The sequence below is a fragment of the Oreochromis niloticus genome, linkage group LG2, assembly GCF_001858045.2.
Source record: "Oreochromis niloticus isolate F11D_XX linkage group LG2, O_niloticus_UMD_NMBU, whole genome shotgun sequence".
Classification (NCBI taxonomy): Eukaryota; Metazoa; Chordata; class Actinopteri; order Cichliformes; family Cichlidae; genus Oreochromis; species Oreochromis niloticus.
Genome location: NC_031966.2, coordinates 26922487 through 26945878, shown reverse-complemented (window position 1 = coordinate 26945878; position 23392 = coordinate 26922487). Strand labels below are relative to the sequence as shown.

The 23392-nt window shown below is 41.0% G+C and overlaps 1 protein-coding gene across 4 annotated transcripts in view; it reads right to left on the bottom strand.

The window, feature by feature from the left end:
* The window catches only part of atrx (ATRX chromatin remodeler), a 34584-nt gene extending 15293 nt beyond the window's left edge, over window positions 1–19291 (bottom strand). Inside the window, exons 1-26 of one of the 4 annotated variants that reach the window (XM_005467856.4) lie at window positions 19049–19291; window positions 16939–17000; window positions 16798–16847; window positions 16551–16672; window positions 16384–16464; window positions 15711–15820; window positions 15536–15603; window positions 13491–15424; window positions 12861–12930; window positions 12293–12435; window positions 12016–12180; window positions 11788–11902; window positions 11597–11696; window positions 11122–11298; window positions 9248–9389; window positions 9018–9127; window positions 8618–8764; window positions 8356–8533; window positions 7860–7997; window positions 7587–7762; window positions 7369–7486; window positions 3548–3678; window positions 3190–3284; window positions 2932–3071; window positions 1003–1153; window positions 818–918 (exon numbers count right to left, since the gene is read on the bottom strand). In XM_005467856.4, coding sequence (XP_005467913.1) covers window positions 818–918; window positions 1003–1153; window positions 2932–3071; window positions 3190–3284; window positions 3548–3678; window positions 7369–7486; window positions 7587–7762; window positions 7860–7997; window positions 8356–8533; window positions 8618–8764; window positions 9018–9127; window positions 9248–9389; window positions 11122–11298; window positions 11597–11696; window positions 11788–11902; window positions 12016–12180; window positions 12293–12435; window positions 12861–12930; window positions 13491–15424; window positions 15536–15603; window positions 15711–15820; window positions 16384–16464; window positions 16551–16672; window positions 16798–16847; window positions 16939–17000; window positions 19049–19064 — 4840 coding nt within the window. In that variant the 5' untranslated portion in view covers window positions 19065–19291. Of the gene's footprint in view, window positions 1–817; window positions 919–1002; window positions 1154–2931; window positions 3072–3189; window positions 3285–3547; window positions 3679–7368; window positions 7487–7586; window positions 7763–7859; window positions 7998–8355; window positions 8534–8617; window positions 8765–9017; window positions 9128–9247; window positions 9390–11121; window positions 11299–11596; window positions 11697–11787; window positions 11903–12015; window positions 12181–12292; window positions 12436–12860; window positions 12931–13490; window positions 15425–15535; window positions 15604–15710; window positions 15821–16383; window positions 16465–16550; window positions 16673–16797; window positions 16848–16938; window positions 17001–17572; window positions 17723–18389; window positions 18669–19044 lie in introns of those variants that run through there. The other 3 variants (XM_013271704.3, XM_013271705.3, XM_019367535.2) reach the window with 3 other exon arrangements.
* Between the last annotated feature and the right edge of the window lie 4101 nt (window positions 19292–23392).

Here is a 23392-nt window from a genome sequence, read left to right as displayed (position 1 = left end):
CACGAGAGGTATGAAATCTGATTTGCCATCTGCCGTCTACGTTCAACAGAAACTTCAAAAGCACATCGTCTGCGTCAGTGCTGCCTTTTGCTTGTCAAAGGGACTTAGTTTTGGTATTAACAGGCAGCAGATAGATGGCTGTGTTGGTTAGAGGCCAGCCATGTTTAGCCTTCAAGATGGCCAACCCAACCCCTCCCACCAGCCTTCATAACCAACATTTCAGCATGTTTCCAATTACGGCACTGTGATCTTTTCATTACAAATTACAAACCCTTGAGCAAACATTTTTGTCAAATAAAAAGTCAAGGTCTAATCATTTTCAAAATGAAAGCAAAAACAGCTGCTGAAGTTTAATTAGGAACATGACCTTACACCAGCGGCAATGTGTGTGTGTCGGTGTGTGTTTAAGAGTAATAAGTACACCAGCCTGTGTAAGAATACATGCTGCATGTGGGTTGACTTATGAGTCGAAAACCTGCATTTCTATGGAAATGCTTCATCCTTATCCAAGGCTCATGTTAAAATTTTTTAACACACTCTCTCTCATACACACACACACACACACACACACACACACACACACACACACACACACACACACACACACACACACACACACACACACACACACACACACGTGTCACTTTAAAAAGCGCAGTGCAAAACCACAAAAATGAATCTTGGGACAAAATGGAGCTTGCCAATCTCATCTCGCTTATAATACTAAACAGTGCTTGGCTAAGTCTAGCAAGTCAGTAAGAGGGCATAGGTTCATTTTTGCATAGTGCAATGCTATGTAAAAATGCCCAAAACATACCTTTGTATGGAGAAATTTTCTCTTCATCTTTAGCTCTGCAAGCCAACTCTAAGAAATCCTCAATCAGATCCAGAGAGATGAGAGACTGACTGAACACCAACCTAAAGACAAACACAGAGACAACCCTTGCAATGACACTGCAAACTGACAAAGACTACGCTTGCACACAGTACAAACACACTTACACTTTGTCGTCTACTTCCTCAGCCATGCGCAGGATCTCAAAAAGCAGCATCATCTTCCCTGAGTGCTCCAGGATCTCAGCGTCAGCCTCCGTGACAAACTCCTTGTGCCAGTCAGCAGTGGGACTTCCTGGTGCGGAGCCAGAGGGCCGTGCTGTTTATAATACAAAGTTACAGATTAGCCTACATGCATCTGACAACAACAAGCCTGTAACAGACAGTGAGCTTCCAAAGCTGAGGCCCACTATTACATGGTTGTCTATTGTGTTACAGCTGCAAAGTGTGTGAAAATTATTCTTTTTATTTTGTTTTAATGTCTGTAAACTCAACCAAGCACTTAATACTTTGATACTATTAGTGATTTCAAACTCATGTAACAGCTAGAGAACAACACAAACAAGCTTCTATTGCCACAATTCTGCTAGATCTGCACATAATGCAAAACTGCTTTTTTTGCATAACACAATGATGCCAATATCATGCTGATCATTTTGAATTGATACATTTTGACTAAGTGATTAGTGGACCTGGGTAGTTGATGATCATCCTAACATTTCTGGCACTGTCATAATTTTGTCCCAGACCATCTTCCATTACATGACTGTTACAGCTACCTTTAAACAGCTCACTCAGTATTATGCAGTACAACTGCTGGTGCATGATATAGTGTACCTTTGGAGTCACGGCCAGTCCCACACGTGTACAAAATCAAGCACTTAACCATGCAGTCTGCCTTTACCAACATTTACGAAAGAACAGGTCCTTCTGAAGAACGTGGTACTGTAATAGGATGCCACCAACGCAACAAGACATCTTGTGATTTTTTTCCCCTTGTAGGTTTTCCACGATTAGCTGTAAGTGGTGTTACTGCAAAGTGGAAGGGTTTAGGAACCACAGCAAGTCAGCCACAAAGCAGCAGACCACAAAATGCTACAGAGCCGGTTCACCGAGCACTAAGCCGCACAGAAGTCGCCAAGACTCTGACTTAAAGACTGCAGAGTTCCAAAACTCCTCTGGTATTAACCTCAGCACAGAAACTGCCTCATTTCACAGGTTTCTATGACAGAGCATCAGTAGGTGTGATGTATAGATGGCTCTGTACTTTGATCCATATACTGTATCTCCATGAATCTTTGACTTTAAAGGAAACAGAAGATTTTAGACTCTCACTCAAATCCACAAGTAGCTGCACATCCCTACCAACCAGTAAAGTTCCAGTCTACATACAGGTATTTTCAGGTGTGACCCTTTAGGTACAAAAGGTCATCACTTTTTTCATTTCATTCTATTAGACCTTTAATTAAAACTTTTGCTTAATTAGCATATTGATTTTTTTCTTAATAGGCATAAAAATTCTCACATTATAGCTAAAAATGTGTTTAAAGCCTTTAATCCAGGATGATTTGACTCAAAGAGAGAATACAAAACATCCATGGAGACATCGGGTTCATGAGAATGAGATGGAAATGCGTGCATTTCATATTTGTTTATACTGAGAGGCGCACTCATCAACAGCTTCTGCCTGTAGCAGCAGCTGGATGTGAAGCCTCCTAATTTCTAAATAAAACAGAAGGATATCACAATATAATCATCATTCCTAAATATGTGGGAATGAATAAGGACAAGGGCAAATGGATTGGCTCGGAGCCTGTTATACTTCAGCATAAAATAAAAAGGCTGCAAATACTGCAATATGGGCTTCATTTATTTTTTTTACCTAGGCTCATAGACAAGCAGGTAGTGTGCTTGGTTCCCTGCAGTCAGTTCTGATAAAACAGATTCCCCTTCCACTAACTAATTACTTAGTGAGTAGGAAGGACCGAATCAGAGCCTGAAATGTTATATAGATTTCCAACCATGCAGTACAGTTCATGACCCTCTTAAACCCAGCCAACCAATCGTAGTCCTCCCAGTATGTTATTGCACACTCACGTTCATCTACAGGCTCTGCTCTGTTTCGGCCCTCGCCGTTCCTGCCACGAGAGCTGGTGTTCCACTCTTTGATGACCTCAACATCATCACTGTCCGAATCGTCAGATCCCTTCTTTTTCCCTTTTCCCTGCTTCTTTTTCCTATTAGCCAGAAGGCACAGCGAGACTGGGTTAGCAAGAGTAAGATGCCGGGTAGAAAGGCAGTTTAATTATGTCATATCTGTACAAATAAATAAATAAATAACAAACATGACTTTACTTTTTGATCTTCTCATCTTCAGAGGTCAGACTCATGGAGGATTCTTCTGTTTCTGACGCGATGAAGTCGTCCATGCTGTCCTCGTCAAAGAAACCCTGCGGGAAAGTACACTTGTGTGAAGCTCGACTGTGCAGCAATGCAGGTCAGCTGTACGCAGGGCTCAATCTTGGGCAGCAGAAACGATGCATAAGAGGAAAATTTTTGCTGCAGTAGCAGTATGTGGTGTTCTTGCTCGAAGCATGACCTGTCAGCAATGTGTTTCTATTGTTTTGCTACAGTGTGCGCAATTTGTGGGAATGTATTTCTAGTTTTTCAGTTGGTGTTTGCTGTGGTTTAGTCTCGTCTTCCCCAGCCCTACCCTGTTTTCTTTACTGATGTAGTCCAGCTGAAGGCACCAGGGATGGGTCCAGATTCTGCTGAGCATCTGGAAATCCTGGAAGAGTTTGGTCCCCGCTCGGCCCCTGCCCCCCTCCACAGCATTCCCCACACCTGCACGCAAGGGAAAGAATATGAGGGGGAAGATGGATGTGTGTTTGCATTACGTACCTGACAGCATGCTCTCAAACCTTTTATACATACAGACGATAAGAACAGGAGCAACTGAGTTTAACTCTCTGTAATCTAATAGAATTTCAAAAAGAGGAAACCTGACAAACTGAAACAGCTAAACTTAACTAAGAAACTTCTGAGAACACCAATCATAATTTAGTTTTAATTTTAAGGATCACAAACCACTCTTTCAAACTACATATGATCCATTAAGAGCTTTCAATTTACACTTTTTCGCAGCCTGTCATCAAACAATGTAAAACAATAAATAAATAAATAAATAAAATCGTTTTTAATAATTAAAAAAAAAATATTTTGGTCATGAGAGATTGTTAGAAACACAATTCACACCTTTGTCAGCATTAACCCTGTGTAGCTACAACCCTTCAAGCTGTAACCACACGGGGTCTGAATGGAAGGAGAAGTAAGAGTGGCAATCCATGGTGGTTCAAAATCTCCCATCTGCACTGACACTGCACTGCCTCTTCCTTGGATCTTATACCTCCTTCTGAAATCTCCACATCATCATCTGCTTCTTTTCTCTTCCTCTACCTTTTCCACCACTACTCCCTCTCCCCCTTGTATCCACTTCATCATCTTCCTTCCACACCCTGTGCCTCAACTCCACTCCAACACGTCTAAAACGTGCTTAAATTGTATAATCGTAATAATTAAACAGTTTGTTACTGTCAGCAGATTAAACATGCAATTCTCCCCAGTAACTGAACTGTTCACAACTAGCCGGCCATAACAAGAAATGAGCTTTGACTAACCAGTTTTGGACTCCTCCACAGTAAACAGATATGGAAGCTTCACACAGCTGAGGTAAACAGTAATTTGACAGTTAATACAGATTAATGCTGGCCAGAGTGTGAGAGGGGGATATAGCAAAATATTTAATTGGTACTCAGAGTTTTTTTTCTTAGTGGACAAGCTTTTAGAGCCACTCTGAGCAATCCCAACTCATCTTAAAAAGGATTCAACTCTTAATTTTAAACCTACACACAACACTGAAAAAACAACAAAGCAAAAACAGCATTTGGAGTGAGACTCACATTTGAGCTCTAATTTTATCAATTATCCTCAAGATGCTTTTAAAAGTTGATTAGAGGTCAGCGCTCAACCCATCAGGCCTTTATAGTAAGAGTAGCCAGGGGGGAAGCCGCTCCTGTCTAAAAGACACATGGCAGCCTGCTGGGAGTTTGCCAAAAGGAACCTTAATGACTTTCAAACAGTTAGAAGGAATATCGTCTTGTCTGACGAAACAAAGACTGAATTATTTGGTCATGATATCCAGCAGCATGTATCGTAGAAACCACAATACAGGAATGCCTCATTGATACTGTTGCTACAGGCCAACACAGCGGTGGCTGACTGTGACAGTTTTTCTGTTACATAATGTGGGAGATTAGCTGGACAGACGCATACAAAAAATGGATTTAAAAAAAAAAAAAAGTCTAACTTTACTCTGAGATCCTGAGAGATCCAAAGTGTCCACGTCAACAAGATAATGACCTAAAAGGTGCTGCCAGATAGATACAAAAAGTGGCCTGGGTTGAGCTGTAAAAATGTTTTCCAGAAATGATTCTGTTTTTGAACAGTTATGAAAAAGATTATCATCAGGACTATTGTGCTGCATTAGTTATTAATCTCTGACTCTCTTCCACAGGCTGTATTTTATCCTGTCTTCCTCCCCTCAACCCCAACTGGTTATAGCAGATGGCTGCCCCGCCCTAAGCCTGATTCTGCCAGAGGTTTTTCCTTGTTAAAAGGGAGTTTTTCCTCCCCACTGTTGTCAAGTGCTTGCGCATAGGGGGGTCGTCTGATTGTTGGGGTGTTTTCTAAATTATTTTAAGGTGTTTACCTTACAATATCAAGCTCCTCGAGTTGACTATTGCTAACATTTGGTACTATATGAATTAAATTTAACTCAATTATTTGCTCTCGTCATCTCATAGCATCATGTTTTCCCCTCTATTTCTTAAAAGGGCAAACTCCCTCACCATTTAGATCAACCTGAGTCAAGATGATAAAAATCGCCTCTAAGAGCTAGAGTCCAGACATCAACAAAATACTTAAGCATGTCCAGAGAGACCTGAAAATGGCCGTGCACATTATCGGCACATCAAACCTGGTTGAGTTTTTTACATTTTTCTACCAAGAAGGATGGGAGATCACTTTTAATAAGATTTGAGGACGGCTCGGCTGCCAAGACTTGCTTCAACAACAAAGTACAAATGCAAAGGTCGGTATTCTTGCAAATTAGCCCTTTCATTATTTTTCTTACATTTACACAATACCCAAAGACCTGTTTTTGTTTGAATATTATTGAGTATTGTGTGCAGACAGACAAGAAAATAAAATTAATTCGATCCATTTTAGATTAGTCTGAAAACGTGCAACGGCCTGAAAACTTTGCTTGAATTTGACTGCACAGCGCATTCACAAAGTAATTATACAGACAAAACTAAAACCAAGCAATAAGTGCAACTCATTCTTCTCAAGGAATGAACACTGAAACCACAAAAACACAATAAAGCTGATGATTAATAGCTAATTCTCAGCCTTATAATCTGCTCCATCAGCTACTTCCTAGAGCAAATAGCAGTTGCTAAAACTCTGTACCTATTCAGGATGCTGACCTGCACTGACCCCAAGACGTCAGAAGTTAGTTCCGGTTTTACATAAGCAGTGGAATTAAAGGAGAGAATATTTATGGCCATTCCCACCACAACCCACTGGTGGTCTTTAGTCTGAAGACACCACTTTAAAACACTAAATCCTCTGTCACAACATCAGCGCTGTGCACTGTGGACAACCCAGCCTAATGAGCCACAGCACATATCAACAATCCCTCCAAACACTCCTGTTCTTACATCACAGCCCTCCTGTTCTTTGTTTTTGCTTTTGGTGTAAAACCTCTGGCCCCTTCTCCCTAGAAATTTCTTTCCCTTTCCTTTATGCCCCACATCCCTCCCCTCTTACCCCACACCCTCTGTTCCCTCACTCCCAGAGCTCTTCATTAGGGAGACGTGGGAAACTGGGCTTAAACCCTGCCTGCGGCACTGTGCCAGCTGCCACTCTTACACACACACACACACACACACACACTCTCAAAGGAAAAGTCCACTAAATGACTTAACAATGCACCACCAGAAAGACCCTCCATTTATCTAAAAACCTTGTCTGAGCAAATCCAGTAAGGAGAGCACTTTCAAGAGAAACAGGACTCCCGCAGTAGGATTTAACCTAGTCCTAGCCTATACATGTTTTCCAGTCGAATTCCCTAATTTTGTTTTAGTCTAAGCGTGGGCTAAATCTTTGTCTGGGCAATCAGATCAGACTTGTCACTGGGAAAGCACTGTTAGCAGCCACAAGAGTCCCTGCTGTTCATAACCCCCAAAGATCCAAATAGTTTAAAGCAGTGGTTGTCAAACTGCACCATGGGCCCACACTGGTGAGGCAGAGAGCCACTGCAGCAGGGCGTGTATAACCATGGGAAAAATATGGAAGGGAGTTAAATTAACACAATTTTAGTACCAAAGAGTTTTCCTCTGGTTGTGACTAAAACTTAGAGTTGTGGAACATCAACAAAGCAAAAAACAAACTGCACTAAAGCTTGGTTCTCACCTGTGAAGTGCTCCAGGTAGTATCTGTAAAGTTTAGCCTGGATTGGAGTCATTCTGACTGACAACACATACTCGTGCTTGGGAGGTAGGAACTTGGTGAGTGCAGTGTAATCTTTTCTCTGTAGGAAACACAAATGCATTATTTAATCAGGAAGTCAAAGGAGGCCTGAGTGAATCATTTCAAACACAATTTTTTTTTTTTTTTTTTTAAATATATACCTGGACGCAACCAGCAAGCATCTCATAAAGAATGTGAGCTCTCTTCTTCATGACCCGGACATCTTGTAGGGTGGAGTCGGCACACTGACCGTTCTGGATGGGGTTAATAAAGCGGTTCCTAAACTCCTTAACTGAACCAAGCAGGTTTTCCTTAATGAAGTTCACCATGCAGTGGTCTGGTAAGGAGGAGACAAAAGTCAGAAAAGTTATTTTTAAAAACTAAACAAAAATCATCCATAAATGATTCACATGGATGATAGCAGGAAGTCTCACATTCAATAAGGTTATTTTGCAGCGGCGTTCCAGTCAGCACAATCCTCCTCCTCGTCCTGATAGAGTTCATTGCTTTGGACACAGCAGAGGCCTCATTCTTCAAGATGTGGCCTTCATCACAGATCACCAAGTCTGGCCCTAGTAAAAATGAACACAAGGATCATTTTAATGCGGCCAATTTCAGATCAGGTCACACCGCTGGAATGGCACGCACATCGAAAAAAAGGGGTTTACCAGTAACAGGCTCAGATGTAAACAAAAGAAAATGAAAACAGTTTGGCTAATTTGGTACATGTGGCCACATTAGAACAGCTAACGTGCAAAAAACAACCCCAGGACTGAGTCTACAGTCAGCCAGAGATGTACTCGCTTAAAGTGAAGGTTCGTTTTAGCTTATATCAGTTTATAAAAAGGATCATTTGGACCACAAGATTGATTTTTAGGAGCACAGAAAGATGACCTAAGTCCATAACATGTAACGTAAAAATCACTCTACCTGGCTCTACCAGAGTCTTCTGAAAAGTCTCTTTGAGCTTCTTGCTCTTGATGTTCCTGCCCTGCGTCAGGTTTCGGTACATTTCGTAGCCCATGATCATAACGCCGCCCATCTCATGCCATCGCTGAAGGGCGTACGCTCGCTCCTGTGGCCTCTTCACTGTGGCCAGCTCAGTTACCTGTTGAGCACACCAAAGGTAAATATGCTGAGCAACGCACTGGAAACAGAAAAGGCTTGAAAGGTCACAAGGGCAACTCATTACCTCTAAACTCTCTTCATCCTTCATTCCTTCTTGCCACTTTTCAAATTCATTGAGCCAGTTCAGGACAGTGTTCAGGGGGCAAACCACCAGTGCTGTGGTGAAATCGAGCTTCTCACAAAGCAGCAACGTGTGAAGAAATGTCACCACCTACAGGACAAAACGAGTCAAATGTTGCACACACAGCACAGGGCTTTGGAACAATTTTATTCAGTTTGGGCTTTTATCAGACTGCCTCTTAATATAAGCACTGATTTTGACAACTGCTTCTCTGTGTTGTTCTAAAGTTCCACAGGAGCTCATTTCTGTAGGTTTGGGGCAGCTAAAAACATTGCATTACACAACTGGCGTAGTTTGCACAAGAGTGAAAATGAACGCAGCCAATATAAGGCAAGTAACTCACTTGCAGAGTCTTTCCCAGGCCCATACAGTGGGCAAGGATGCAGCCAGAGCCAGCAGACTTCTCAATTTTTTTCACCGATTCACAGCAGCAGTCCCACATAAACTGCACTCCTGCCAGGGACACAAAACACACAGGATAGGAAACATCAGTGCTGAGCACCTCAAGCTTGCTTTGCTTATTTTTTCTCGAGCTCCTACCATTTCAAAATTCTCCGTGCATTGTGTCCTTACCATCAACCTGGTGAGGTTTGAGCTTTGTCACCAGGTTCCTGTGCACCTGCACCATAGGCTCTTTGGTTTCTTCGTCCTCATCCAGCACCAGCTTGGTAGTGATGGGGCAGACAACCTGGGAAGACTCCTCCACCACAATCACCTGCAACATGAAGAAGAGCCAAAAAGATTATTTTAATTCTAAAATCTGGACATAACATCTTAAGTAAAAGAAATTTATCACCAATTCTTCCAGTATGTTAAATTTCTCACTTCACTTTTTGTATCTCCAACAAAATACATCTCTCTCTTTACGTCTGTGTATGTGAAGGAAGCCTGTTTAGCCTAATGCATGGTTAATTTCACAAAGTAAGAAAAAAATCCATCATGTACTTTTGGCAATTCTGACTAAACCATGGCGAATTTATTCATTTTAATAAAAAAAATAAATAAATAAAATAAAATAAAAAAAGTACTTACGGAAACAACCTGCTGCTCGTTACACTTTCGTTTTCTAAAAATGTCGTTTAAATGTATTTAACAGCAGAGCTACCCCTGAATTATGAGCACATGGCTGACTTTTTACATGGGTCGTTAATATTGGCAACCAATGTAGTCACCACAACTGGCACTTTGTATGCTGGATACATACAGGCTGTTATGAAACCATGCTAACGCTAACGCTAAGACACAACCACCAATAATACAACAGGGAGATAATAGAGAACAAGAAACAAAAATGGAGACAGCTGTGGAGCATGCTGTAGTTCTGTGTGGCCCTCATCTCCCCAACAGCTGCTTCTCTCCAGCAAATGTTTGATTTGGACCAGCAGCTCCACCAACCCACTTACTGTTGGCAGTACTGCTCCCAGAGGCAGCCATCAGCCGACTGCTACGGGCTTCTTTTAGATGAAGGTTTAAAAAGAAAAAAAATTGTGCCACTGCAGGCAAAAGAGAGGATGAGCAGAGTGGTTCAAAGGCCACAGCTGCCAGAGAGTCCTGGTACAAACACCAGGAACATTTTACATCATAAGCAGGAGATACAGGACAACAGGAAGCAGTCAGACTCTATTTAGCAGGCCAATTTCTGCAAGTTTCATCTGACTGACTGAACACCCCCCCCCCAAAAAAAGAAGAGATTTAGTGGTTCTCAAATGTCATGCACCACAAAAAAAAAAAAAAAAAAGTCTACCCCATACACTATAGATCCCAATAACAAAAATGTTATCACAATTAAATTTCTGTGACTGAATGGTCCACATGGCAGTTTAGCAAATCCCTTTACTGTAATTCTTATTTTCTCTACCAAAAAAACATATCCATTCGACTTGATTCCACTATGGATTTTTCTTTATTCATAACCATTTACCACCCACACTGCAGCAGCATTCCCACCACTAAGAACCAACTCAAAAACAGTGTGATGAGTTCTAACCTACCACTATTTGTGCCAAGTTTAAATTTGTAGTAAAAGGGAGATTGGTCAGGAAATGTGTTATTGGCCTATTAAACATAAATTTGCATTGGCATACACACCGACCGTGAAAGTGCAGGATCCCTGTTAGTTTCACGGCAGTGTAAATCACAAGCTAGTTAGCAGCTTGACAGCCCATCTTTTCACTCTAACTTTTCTTAATCTTTGATTCATATATTTGTTTTAAGGTAATTACTACAACTTCCAAAGCAGACTCTCCAACTGCTTGATCTGAAAAACTTAAGAGACATGATTTGATTTGGTGTAAAGTGCAAATAATGAAACATACTGCTCATCATTAGATCCTCTAACAACTAATATTCAGTGGAAACTCTTAATTTTCTTTTCACTTCCTACAACAGCTCAGGGCTTTGAGTATCGAGTCTATATTCCTGATAACAGCCGCACATTTCATCTTTACCTCTCGAAGTTTCTCCCTGAGTGCCTCTCTCTCAGCTATGCGCTTCCTCCTCTCCTCCTCTTCTTTCAGAGCATCCCTCGTCTCCGTCCGCAGCTTGTCATCCTTCAGGATTTTGCGGATCTTCTTTCGGCCTTTGCGTCCTTCTCCATCTTGGTCCTCCTCGCCCTCCTCTCCACTCTGTGGAAATTAAAATCAAGCTCAGCCCTCTGATGTTCTGCCCTTAGGCGCAGAAAAAAAAAAAAAAAAAAAAAAAGCACTTCCTATGATCAGTAGCTGAGCAGCCCCATGATTGGTTTGTGGCCTCAATAATCCCCACAACACACTCCAGGGTAAGTTTAAATAACATTTTAAGCATCATGCATGACTTGACTTGGTAAATTTCACGTGGCTCCATTTCCTCTACCTAGTAATCCTACTATGAAAAAAGAAGCTTTGGGACAGTTCAGGAGCACCAAGTGCACTGCATTTAAAACACCTTCTCATTGCTTGAAGAGGAATCCTGAACTTTGATCCTGCGTCGCTTCTTCTTCTGAGCGTAACTTCTCTGTTTTTCATCATCCTTCTTCTTCGCAGCTCTGCAGGAATAAAAAAAACAATACTAGATTTGTCCGGATCCACCAGCAGTAAAATAAGTCGCCATCACTGATTGGAGTTCTTTCTTCTCACCTGGTCTTTCGACGCTTGTCTTCATTGTCTGAGTCGCTAACCACCTCACTCATGGCCGACCCTGCGCTGGACTCAGACTTTTCAAAGTCTGAGTCTGCAGAGTCATCGCTGTCCACTGAAATGCAAATAAAAAAACAAAACAAAAACCTGTCATCTAACAGCTTCTTCAAATATTTTAACCTAAAGTAGGACGTGGCACAGAGACTGAATTATAACTTCAGAACAAACCTTTCCGTCCCGACTTCTTCTTGCCCTTCTTCTTCTCTTTCCCGACAGCCTTCTCCTCTCCTGATTCACCCTCACTCAGTGAGAGTTTATGACGAAGCAGTTTATGGCGTCTGCCACTCTTCTTCACTTCGACATCAGAGCCAGAGTCTTCTGTATCCTCATCATCTTCATGGAAAGAAAAATGTTTTGAAAATGTTCATGTAGATGAGTATTATTCAAAAAAACAACAACAACAACAACAACAACAAAATCCTAGGATTATTTAACAAATTTCTACCTTGCTGCTCATCTTCTTCATTTTCTTTTTTAACTTTCTTGGAGGACTTCTCTTCCTTTTCTGCCTCTTCATTGTCAGAGGAGCTCTCTGCTCCCGAGGAGTAGTTCGATTTTATTTGGGCGAGAAGCATTTTCTTCGCAATCCTGCAGGTAAAGAGAAATAAAATTATAAAAACCTGATTTTACAAAAACATTCCCCAAAAAATGAACAAACAAATAAAACATGTGTGTGGAACCTTGTAAAAATAGTGCAACAGAATATAAATCAGAGCATTTGAAACACCAGTTTCTCCTTTGTTTCAATGTAGCAACTGAATACTACTGGTACTACAACACCATTATAAACACTGCAAAAAATACTGATATACTAGTGTAGCCTTACAGACAGTGTCAATTATTTGAAATGAAAGAAGAACAATTTCCTATCTGTTTTTGTTTGCAATGTACAAAAATGACAAATGTAGCTGTTCGATCTGCTAACGCTAAACCTTGCGTTTCATTGTTGGGACTGAATGATGTTGATACCCACTTGATGCCTAGTTGGCAGAATCAATTTCTTTTATAAGTACCTGTTCTCAGGATCGTCGTCATCATCGTCACAAATCCCTGTAATTCCCTCTTTAGTGTCCACTTCATCTCCTGTACAAAACACCACACATTATTGCAAACCTCTCCAACATTTAAACAGATGAAAGACATTATGAATATAAATAATTGCTAAATTATAATGATTCCTTCACAATTTTCTTTTATATTTCCATGAACTTGTAGATGACTTTAATAAGAATAAAGAGAGTAATCAAAATTATCCCATGTATATGGAAGTATAATACAGAGTTTGAACAGAAGTCAGGGCTAAATGTTGCAATTATTTAGGTTACTACAGCTGGACAGTTCCAGTAAGAAATAAATTGCTGATATGAATCATTCTGGCTGAGGAGATATAAACTGGAGATATCTTTAAGATGAACTGGCTTGGGTCAAAACTGTTGGCTTTGATGGTAATATCTCAAAAAGATGCTGTTGTTTCCGCTGTGGTTAAAGATTAAATGTTAAAGTAGTTTTCCATACACAGGTGTAGCTAACTGAAGGCCATGCAGGTCATTACAAGAAAAGTTTAAAACATCTCTGTCCTCCTGAAGCGCATTCATCAGCACATTTAATTTATTTAATTCATGTTGTAAAACTTCCAGGTGTACCTGAGGATTGAATAAAGGCTGCACTGCCCGCCAAAACGTTATCCTCCACAATAGGTTTGATCTTTTGCTCGTCACTGTCCTCCCCAGAGTCACCTTCAGCCTCCTCTTCCTCCTCGTCCTCATCACTAGAGGTCAACTGTAGCTTTGAGGATGTTCTAGAGCTCTTTCCCTTGTGCTTCTTTTCGTAGGACCTCTTCGGCTTCGGCTCAGGTGAGTTTTTGCTTTCCTCTTTTGTGTCATCCTGCTTCTTTACACGGGTAGATCTCCTCCTCGCTACACCCGCTTTACTGTCCTTCTCCTCATCAGAGTCTGAGGAGTCTGAACCGTTCCGTTTCTTCTTCTTGGTAGTCTTCTTACCTTTACTTGCAAGGTCCAAATCGGAGCCTTCAGACTTTCTTTTGCGTTTGGACAATTTCTCTGCGTCTTCTGTGGATGGGTTTAGTTTGAGTGAACGCTTTTTAGAATTGGCGATTCCCTCATCAGTGCTGTTGCCTTCTGCGGCTTTTTCCATCAGTACATCAGGAACTTCATCCGAGTCAGAGTCAGCTGTCTTTTTATCAGAAGCCTTGGCCTGTTTCTCGGCTTCCTTTTTAGTGCTCCTGGATTTCTTGGAAGATTTGACCTTGTCTTTGTCATCTTCCTCTTCCTCTGAATCCGAGTCAGAGGACACATTCTTGTCCTTATTCTCAGTCTGCTTTCTCAAAGGAGTGGTCTTCACTCTACTAGAACGACGGCTGGGTGGTGGGCTCTTGGTTCCATCTACTTCATCAGCAGCGGCATTTTCTTCCTCCTTGCATTCTTCTTCAGACTTTTTTGGCATCTCGCTGCCCTTTTCTTTGTTTTTGGACCTGGATGGCCTTGACCCACACGTTGTAACAACTGGGACAGGAGTCAGTTTCACTATAAGGTTCTTTACCTTGGGCTGGGGCTGCTCAGTGTCTGTTGGGGTTCCATTGGACTGTGACTCAGCATCGGTGACCGAGGTTGTGTCAGCCTGTGACAGCATTGTAGAATCTGCAAGACTCTCCACCATCTGAAAAAGCTCTTCAGGAACCGAAGGCGGCACAGACATAATATCGTGATCTAAGGACATTTCACCAGCAGACACCAGCCCATCTTCACGAACTTCTTTTTTAATTGTCCTTTGGGTTGCGTCAGTTTCCGTTTGGTGATCGTTTATTTCACTCTGCTCTGAGACCTGATCTTTTTCCACATCCTGCTCCTGAAGCGTCTCCTCATCCACCTCTTTAGGGGGATCGCTCTCACACACCAAATCTGCAATGTTGTCCGTGGTATCATTTTCTGCAACTGCCTCAACATTAGTGCTTTTTCTAACAACGTGCTGGCCTTCATTGCCATTCTGCAACTCCATGTTTCTAAACTCAGGTTCCAAAGCCTCCTCTAACGCACTGTGAGCTTTTCTCAAATCAGAAAGCACGGCCTTGAAGGCTTTCAAATGCCGATACCTGATAGATTTTTCTCCCTGGTCCTCGGCTTCCTGTTGAATGAACTGGATGAAAGTATTGTTCAACCCAGTTGTAGTTTCAACAAGCTTTTTTGTTTTCTTTATAAGTTCTTTTGGTATGTGCAGTTTTTTGTAGGAGAATGTCATGGTCCCCGAGTCTTCTGTGTGTTCTTTTCCATTGACGACTGCTTTGTGCTCTTTGGCTGCTTTGTTCTTATGCTTCTTGCTCTCACGTTCCTCCGTCTTCTCCGTTTTCTTTTGCTTACGCTGCTGTTTCTCCATGATGCGACTGCATTTGGAGACCAGATCCTGGAGGGGCTCTGATCTGCAGACATAACAGTGCCACTTTGAGTTCTCATCAGTAATGCCTGACAGCTCCTTCCTGCCCAGGTTGCGCAGAATGCACTTCTTGCAAAAGGCGTTGTTGCAGTAGTCACAGCAGATGAGTTTGCCGCCTTCAGCGCACCACCTGGAGAAAAAATATTTAACATGGTTTGAGGCCAAATAGCAAATGAGGTCCTCAAAAACTCCTCCAAACATTACTTTAAAAGAAATTCACTGTTTTGTTAGTGTAGTGTACCTGCACTGCTCATCCATCCCATCAGAGTCTCTGCTGATATCATCACTTGTATAGTATTTGTAGCATGACTGCAGGAAGAGGAAAGAACGTAAATATAAAAATGTAAATAGTGAAAATGGTAGAACTTGTAATAATATGATGAAAATATGTGAAATGTCCATCTGAAAGTCTCTACCTTGCAAATAAGTACTTTGAGCACAGGATGAACAAACACAGAGTTACGCTGGAACTGGTTCACTTGTTTTCCACAGGCAGTGCAGTTTACCTTCTTCTGCAGGGTATCATCTACAGCAAGAAGGAAGAAAAAAAAAAAACATCACTTTCACAATCCACTTCATTTACTTTAAAATCTTATCCAGGTTCTCTTTCAACGGTCAACATAACAAATCAGTGTTCCCCCCACACACACTTTACAAAAAGTCAGCATTTTTTTTTAGCAGCTGTCCAAGCATATATTAATGTTTTCCTCTGTCTGAGAGAATGACACAATTCCAATCCCCTCACTCTTACTTTAAAAGTTTAGTTGCCACTAACCAGTTAAATTACTGTCTCCAGTTACTTAAATGCAAGCCAGGCAGATCACTCTCATGGTAGTTTGAGGTCACGTGGCTGCACTCTGTGGACTGCAGTTGGCAACAGGAGAATCAGGTCTACTGTTGCCAGCTGCACATTTAGAGTACGAGTCAATCCACTAGACTCACTGAAGAAGCAGCTGTTTTCTATTACCTTATTTATTGTCACAATGTACGTTTACTATTACACCTCTTTTTGTACCACATCTGCCAAATTCAAATTTAATTCTGTGAGAAACACTGTAAACACACATTTTTAATCAGAAATATCATTACCTGTTTTTTTCTGTTTGAAATCCACTCTGAGCTTCATAGCACCTTTGTTTTCATTCCCAGCTGGCCTCATCACTAAAGTGCCTGAAGAACAAAACAGCTCTGTTTGCTACCCAAACATCCACGACATCTTGAATAAAAATTCAGAAACACCTTCGTATAGTTCATACCTTTAGAAACACTCCCTGTGTTACTGTCTGAAGGATTGTCAGAAGTGGCACCTTCATTTTCACTTTCGGCTGAGGACTCGGACCCATTCTGGTCCGTGTGCTTAGCTACAGAGGTGGGCTTCCTGCAATAAGTCAGGGAATCAACTTTAACATTTCAATCTGCATAATCTCTGCGAGCTATTTTGACCGCATACAAGTGCATAAGCAACAACAAAAGGCTGACACATTTAAGAAATCTGCTCCGCACCTCTTGTTGCGAGAAGAGGAGGGCTTCATAGTTTCTGCTGAGCTACCAGGCTGGCAACGATAAAAAATATATTTTAATTGCTTGAGAATGAACAAGTTTCAAACATTTAAAAAGTCTAAAACAAATGAGTGGTGAACTTACCTCCTCTTCCTTTTCTGCCATTTGGTCTAGGTGTGATTCTGAAGCAGCCAGACTCATTTTACCTGAAAAAACATTTGCAAAAAAACTTACAAAAAAACTTTGCTTTCTGGTACCATATTACATCAGACAGAACAGAAACTAGAGGGGAAAAAAACACATTTAAAAAAAGTACAGCTACATGTATTTACTGTATGAATCTATGTTCACATTCTAGATTTAAACTGAGCTTTTGTCTTTAATTTCAATCTAAACATTTCAGACCTTCTATTGTACCATGGTGCTCTGCAGGCTGCTCTGTATAAAGCCCAAGACCAACAGCATATCACTAATATAAATATAGAATAACAAGAATATCAACAGCAGCAGAAAAAATTGTGATATAAAAGACAAACATAAAATTTTTCTTTAAGGTAGGGTGTCCAGCCCATTGGATGGCTTCGGAAAATGTTAAGGAGGGCAAGAATTTTGGGCTTTGATTCTGACGTCCCTGCTTTAGGTGACGAAAAAAGAAATAACTAAATGTTTTTGTCTCCATCCCAATTTTATAGCTATTGAGAGCTATATCTTGAATAAACTGGAGTTAATTGCATTGTGGTGCTCAAAGTGCCAAAACACCAAAATGTGATCTATTTACTTTTTTTTTTAAAGGATAGTCCCACTCCTTGTTTTATAGTAGTTACTATTTCTTTGTTTTCACTGTGCATCTACTATGATGAGAGGCTCCAGCTCTTCACACGGTAACAGGATGTAATCTTTCATGTCCTTCAGGTGAAATGTAACGGTTGCTAGGTCCATGCTTCCTGTGGTTGGCGGATGTAGACAAGTACAAGAGAAAGAAAAAAATAGTTCCCACATAAAGCCACAGAGAACAACAGAGCTGTTCTTTTAATAACTATGTCGTTATTCTTCATGAGTGTATTCATGAGGCTTTAAGAAGCACGTGGAAAGTGGCATTTAGCTTTATGATATTCAGAAAAGGGCCGATGTCTCCAAAAGTGCGCAACTCAGACCAAAACAATCTTTATTTGTTTGATAGGTCAACTGTTATACACACACACACACACACACGTATTATTTCCAGTACACCACAGCATGAAAACAAAGCTATGCCAACATTTATGTGCACACAATCCTATTGCACTTATGTCCCTCCAGTAGCGGTCTTCCGTAAACAAACTCCTACACAACTGAACTAAATGCAGCTAAATGAGCTCTTGATGAAAACAAAAGCCAAATCGCAGCTTTTGCGTGTCCGCACAATCGTACAATTAAATATGCCGCTGTGACCTGCATGCTTTATAGACACATCTTTGGAGCATGCAGCTCTGCAGACAGAGCCGCCGCTGTTTATTTTGCCCTTTTGCGTCATCATAACGTGCTGATTAGATGCTACGAGATGTGGTGAACAATCACTCGGGCTTGCTAGCAGCGACCGGCCGTACGATTCTTACTCAGTTCTTCCGCGGGAGAAAGAAAAGAGCCCACGTATCTGTATTTGCAGCTTCTTTATCCTCAGCGAAGTCTTTCCGGGTTTTGACAAGTCACAAAAGTGCCGACTATCAGGGATGCCAAGTTCAGCTCTGCTAATATTAGCCCGTTTACTATTGGTACAGAACTACTTCTTTTCACTGCCCCCGTGTTGCCCTGGCAACCTTGCAGTCTCGGCCGTTAACACAAGCTCCAGTGCATGGGCATGCACCGCTGCATGCACAGGCCTTTTTCTCCCTGTGATGATGCCATGACACCAACCCGCGCGCTACCCGCAGACTGGCACTGCCTCGTATAGCATCCCGACTAGCAATGCAACATTTAGCTGCCTCCAATTAACACAACGAAAACTACCGCTCAATAAAAAAAAAATCAATCACATTTAGGATTTTGATCACTTTGACAAACATCCATGTATGCGCATGTGTGCGTCTGAATACGCGTGTGCGCGAACTTTAGCATTGCCGGCTGCGCAGCTAACGGCTACAACCGAGCTAGCCTAGCCTAGCTTGCTAACTAGCAAATAGGCTCCTATGGCCCGGCTCGCCGCTAGCGAAGGCAAGCACGGCAATCAATGCAAAACTGACTTGTCTAAACAAACAAGACAAGTGTTCGTACCTACTTCTCGCCGTCGTCATTTCTTGACTGACAAACACGGGTTTTGTCTTTGGCCCAAGCAGCCCAACTCAGTCGAGCATGCAGATTTTCACTGGTGTGAAAGCGAGAAGAGGCGAGAGAATACCGAAACAACTCCGGTTAGGGGAGACAAAGCAGGGGGACCATCTTGCCGGATGGCTGTGGACGCAGTAAAATGGCGCATCTCGCCTCAATCCTGTGCGGATTCCTATTGGCTGACCGGCTCGTGAGCTTTGGCGCCCTGAATGGTCCAGGCTCTCCGGAGCTGATTGATCCTCCGAGCGAAAGCAAACATTTCCTCCATAAAAAAAACAAGCGCTGCAGCTGCTTTTGCGGCTGGGTTGTCATTTCTGTTGAAGCATACTTACTGATAAAGGTGTACAGTACACAATTTCTATACATCTTTCTCGAGGACGACAGTAGTTCAAGTAAATATACATGTAGGATCTAAATACACAACGCCTCAAAAGTTTACAATGGGAAAGGTCATATAAGACATGTAGCTACAAAAAGGGTGGAAACCACTGTTTAATCTTCAGCAGTAAAACTGAAAAGTTATATATTATAAAGACATATGACACAATGTTAGAATGTGACAATGTACTAAGTTGAGCTTTACAAGCATCTAATTGTTTAAGTAAATAAACATGACTGTGTTGCACATTTGGTGCAGTCTGTCCTGTTTGACTATTTAGCCATTTATAACCAAGATTCATGCAGGCCTTATGGACTTATTTTGTAATCTTGGCTGTAAAATCACTAAATAATTCTCATCTTTCAGGAATTACTTGAATGGTTGAGAAGCAAAGTATTGTGAAGTGCACATGGGTGTTTAGTTTCTGTGTTCAGACAGCAACAGCTTGTGAATGCCTACTGCAATACACTGACTATCTTTAAAGCTGAGTTACTAAATAATACCTAAAGGTGGGGCCCTTTCTCAAAGGATGTCAGCCTCTCCGGTGCAAGGGCGCAGAAATAACAAGTAGAAGTGTACAAATGTGCAAATGTGAGCGTGTTTAAACAGTGAAAAGGTGTGTGCTTGAGCTTCAGCATATATTAAAAAAAAACCATCACACAATTAACCAAAAAATGTTGCAGCTATCTCTCAGCTGCACTGGGTGTGACTGCTGGAGGCTGTGACTAATTCTACTAATTTGAGTATTTTTGTCTTACCGTTAACGAAAGCTAAACGCTGTATTAGTTTTAACTAAATATACATTTTTTAAAAACTCATACCTCTACTCTAATAATGACATAATTGGAGAGAGGAGCAGGTTGTGTGTGTGTGTCTGTGTTTGTGGGTGGATCAGGGTGGGGGGGGGATTACTATACAGAGTAAAACTGACATTAGGGCTATTAGGAATTTTCTCTATCAGTCACATTTTCCTCTTCCTAATGTGTGTGGGATTGGCTAAAGTTGACTCAAAATATTTCCCATGTGCCTACACATCACACACCATAGTCTGTTATGTCACACCATAACTACACACTAATACTAATAAAAATACTAATAAATGTTAGTAATGCTACTTGCTACCACACGCAAACTCTGCTTGTACATTTAAAGTGGATAAGTCAAAGTCCCAGTTGTTAAAGGACGCACCAAAGATGCTGACTCTGTGGTAAAAATATACCTGAAGGTGTGAGTATGAGGTGGTTAGGTTCTTGATGAAACTTTTCAGGAAAGGTAACTTCTTAGTAATCGATAGAGTTCAACTAGTGGAACGTAATAATCGTCTCGCCTTATTTGGTGCTTTCCCCCTGTGACGTAGTCATGGGTGAGTTGTATAAGTACCAACAGTAGTAAGATTATCTAGGGAATTTACCTTATTCTACTCAAGCTGACACTGCTAGCTCCGGAGCTCTTTGAAAGACATGAAGAACTTTGGTATCGAGTGTCTTACACTGTTGATGGTAGCTGTGATGGTCTATGCAGCACCAACCAACCCGTGTGAAGACAAAAGGCTGAAGCTGAAGCAAATTAGAGAAAATGCCAACAGGGCAAAAGATAATGTAAGTAAACTTTATGTTTCTCTGTTAGTACGCCATATGTTCTTTGTTGATATACTGACATTTTTATTTAATTATCCTTGCAGCTGCCTGACTTAACTGTGCCTAAGATAGACAAATGTGTGGTAAGTTGAAAACGTTTCATATTTTACTCTTCACGGTGTCCTTTGACCTCCATAACACACAGCGGTTACCACGCGTTTCTCATTCAGTCTCATCTCCAGCATGCTGGGCACCGGTGCTTATCACTGTTTTCTCTTTGCAGGAAAAGTTCTTCTGCTTAGCCGACAAGGCGCTGACCAAAACTATGGAAAATTATTCAAATCAGAATCTAACAAAACTCGAGCATTCCCTGCATGTGTACAGCAAGGTAAAGATGCATATTTCTTTCAATGCATTTGTATGGCAGTAATTCTAAAAACTGACTGTGTTTTAGTAATTAACACAACAAATTGCTGATGTCATGATAAAAGATTTGTGTGTGTATGTGTGTTTAGTTCTGTCTTCAACTAAATTTCATGTGCGAAACATAACATAACTGGTCAACTTGATTTTGTTGCAGGATGAAAACTGTCATCTGCACACGCAAAGCCAATTTAATATAAAAAAGTTTCTGGATGAAATTGTGCGTTGTGTTGACGTCGCCTTGAACAACAAGAGCATCATATGTCCCCATCATATTAAATGAAGAATTGTCCTCAAGTTTATTGCAACTGTAAATATATTTATGGACTTATTTAATGACATATTTATTACTTTTTTCACATTTTCTATTTATATACAAATAAATTAAAACAAAAAAGGTGCACTTGTCATTGCTTTCATTTTTACACCTATTGACGTGTGTGCTTGTGTGTGTTTGTGTGTGTGTTAGTGTATTTATTACTCATTACTGCCATCAGTGTGTAACGTTTATGGGATAATTATGAACTTCAGCCAGGTATGTTCATGAATTAGACTTGTGATCACTGGATTTATAGCCTATCTTAATCCCTTTATTTAAAATTAAATTAATGTGCGCATCAGTCTCATGCTTATTACCAATATAAATGATGAAATTATTAAATGTTTTTTAAAACATGTCATTGATAAATAAACAAACAGGGCCTCCCTGAGTAGAGCGTAGGCTTCTATGTCTGCCTGAGAAAGCGGTCTTTTGATGATGACCACTTCCCACGCAGGAAAGCAGAAATAGCCCATTTGTAGCACCTCATCCCTGTTTGAACCACCTCTCTGCAGGGCAACCCCCAGTTCATTTACTGACACAAATACCAGACTTTCACAGTTTGAAAGTCAATAAATAGATGACAATGACTCAGCTATGTGACCCGTTTCACATCATCATGAACCGGCAGTTGTAACTTTTGATTTGATGCAGTGAATGATGCCTGCCTCTGTGGTTTCCAGCAGGATGTCATACAGCAGCCGTGCTGCATGGCTGCAATGTAGATCGAGGTTAAACTGGGACGAGCCGGAACCTTCAGTTAGTGACTGAATGTTGAAATCTGCTGTTACATACAAAATGCTCTTTGGCGAGTTCATTTCTTCTGTGCTGAAGCCTGGCGTTGCTTCCAGCTGACGGCGTGGAGATAATTCCTCCATCAAATTCAAAAGCAGTGTCATCCCCAGCTTCTACTTCCACCCTGTGCACATCTTTTTATCCCTTTCATCCCCGTTTTGCCCGGTGATATCCAGATTTTTAAATTAGACAGTGGATCTGTACATGATGTGTCCCTGAAGTTATTTCATATTAAGAAATGACCTAAAAAATTGAATCACTGTCATTTTGTGCCATTCAAATATGGTATGTGAATGATATTAAAATACGTGGAAATTTAGTGTAGTATCAGTACTATATTGGACTAGTGTAGAACAGGATGTGGTGTTTAAGATCACTTTTTGATTAGATCAGTGGTTCTTGAACTGTGGGGCGGACACCACTGGAAGTGCACTGACAACCATCTATAAATATGATGTGAAAATAATGTGAATAAATATGATTTATTTTTACAAGGAAACAGATAAAGCTGAAAGGCTGAAACACTTAAGTCTAATTTAAAACAAATTCTCCTATTTTTAATAAGATAGCTGCTCATTGTTAGGTGTAGGAGCAAACCTTTTTGCCTTCTGAAATGGGGCATGTAGTTTTACTCATAAAATTGTACCTTTGATACTGTCTGTGAGCTGGTAAGGAGCTGTGACAGCACATGTAATGCTTGCTCATATCTACCTGAATTCAGACGGTTAAATCCACAAAGAGCAGTAAACCTCAAGGCTGACAACAGAACAGATCAGCTGATCACAGCCTGCACAAAGAATA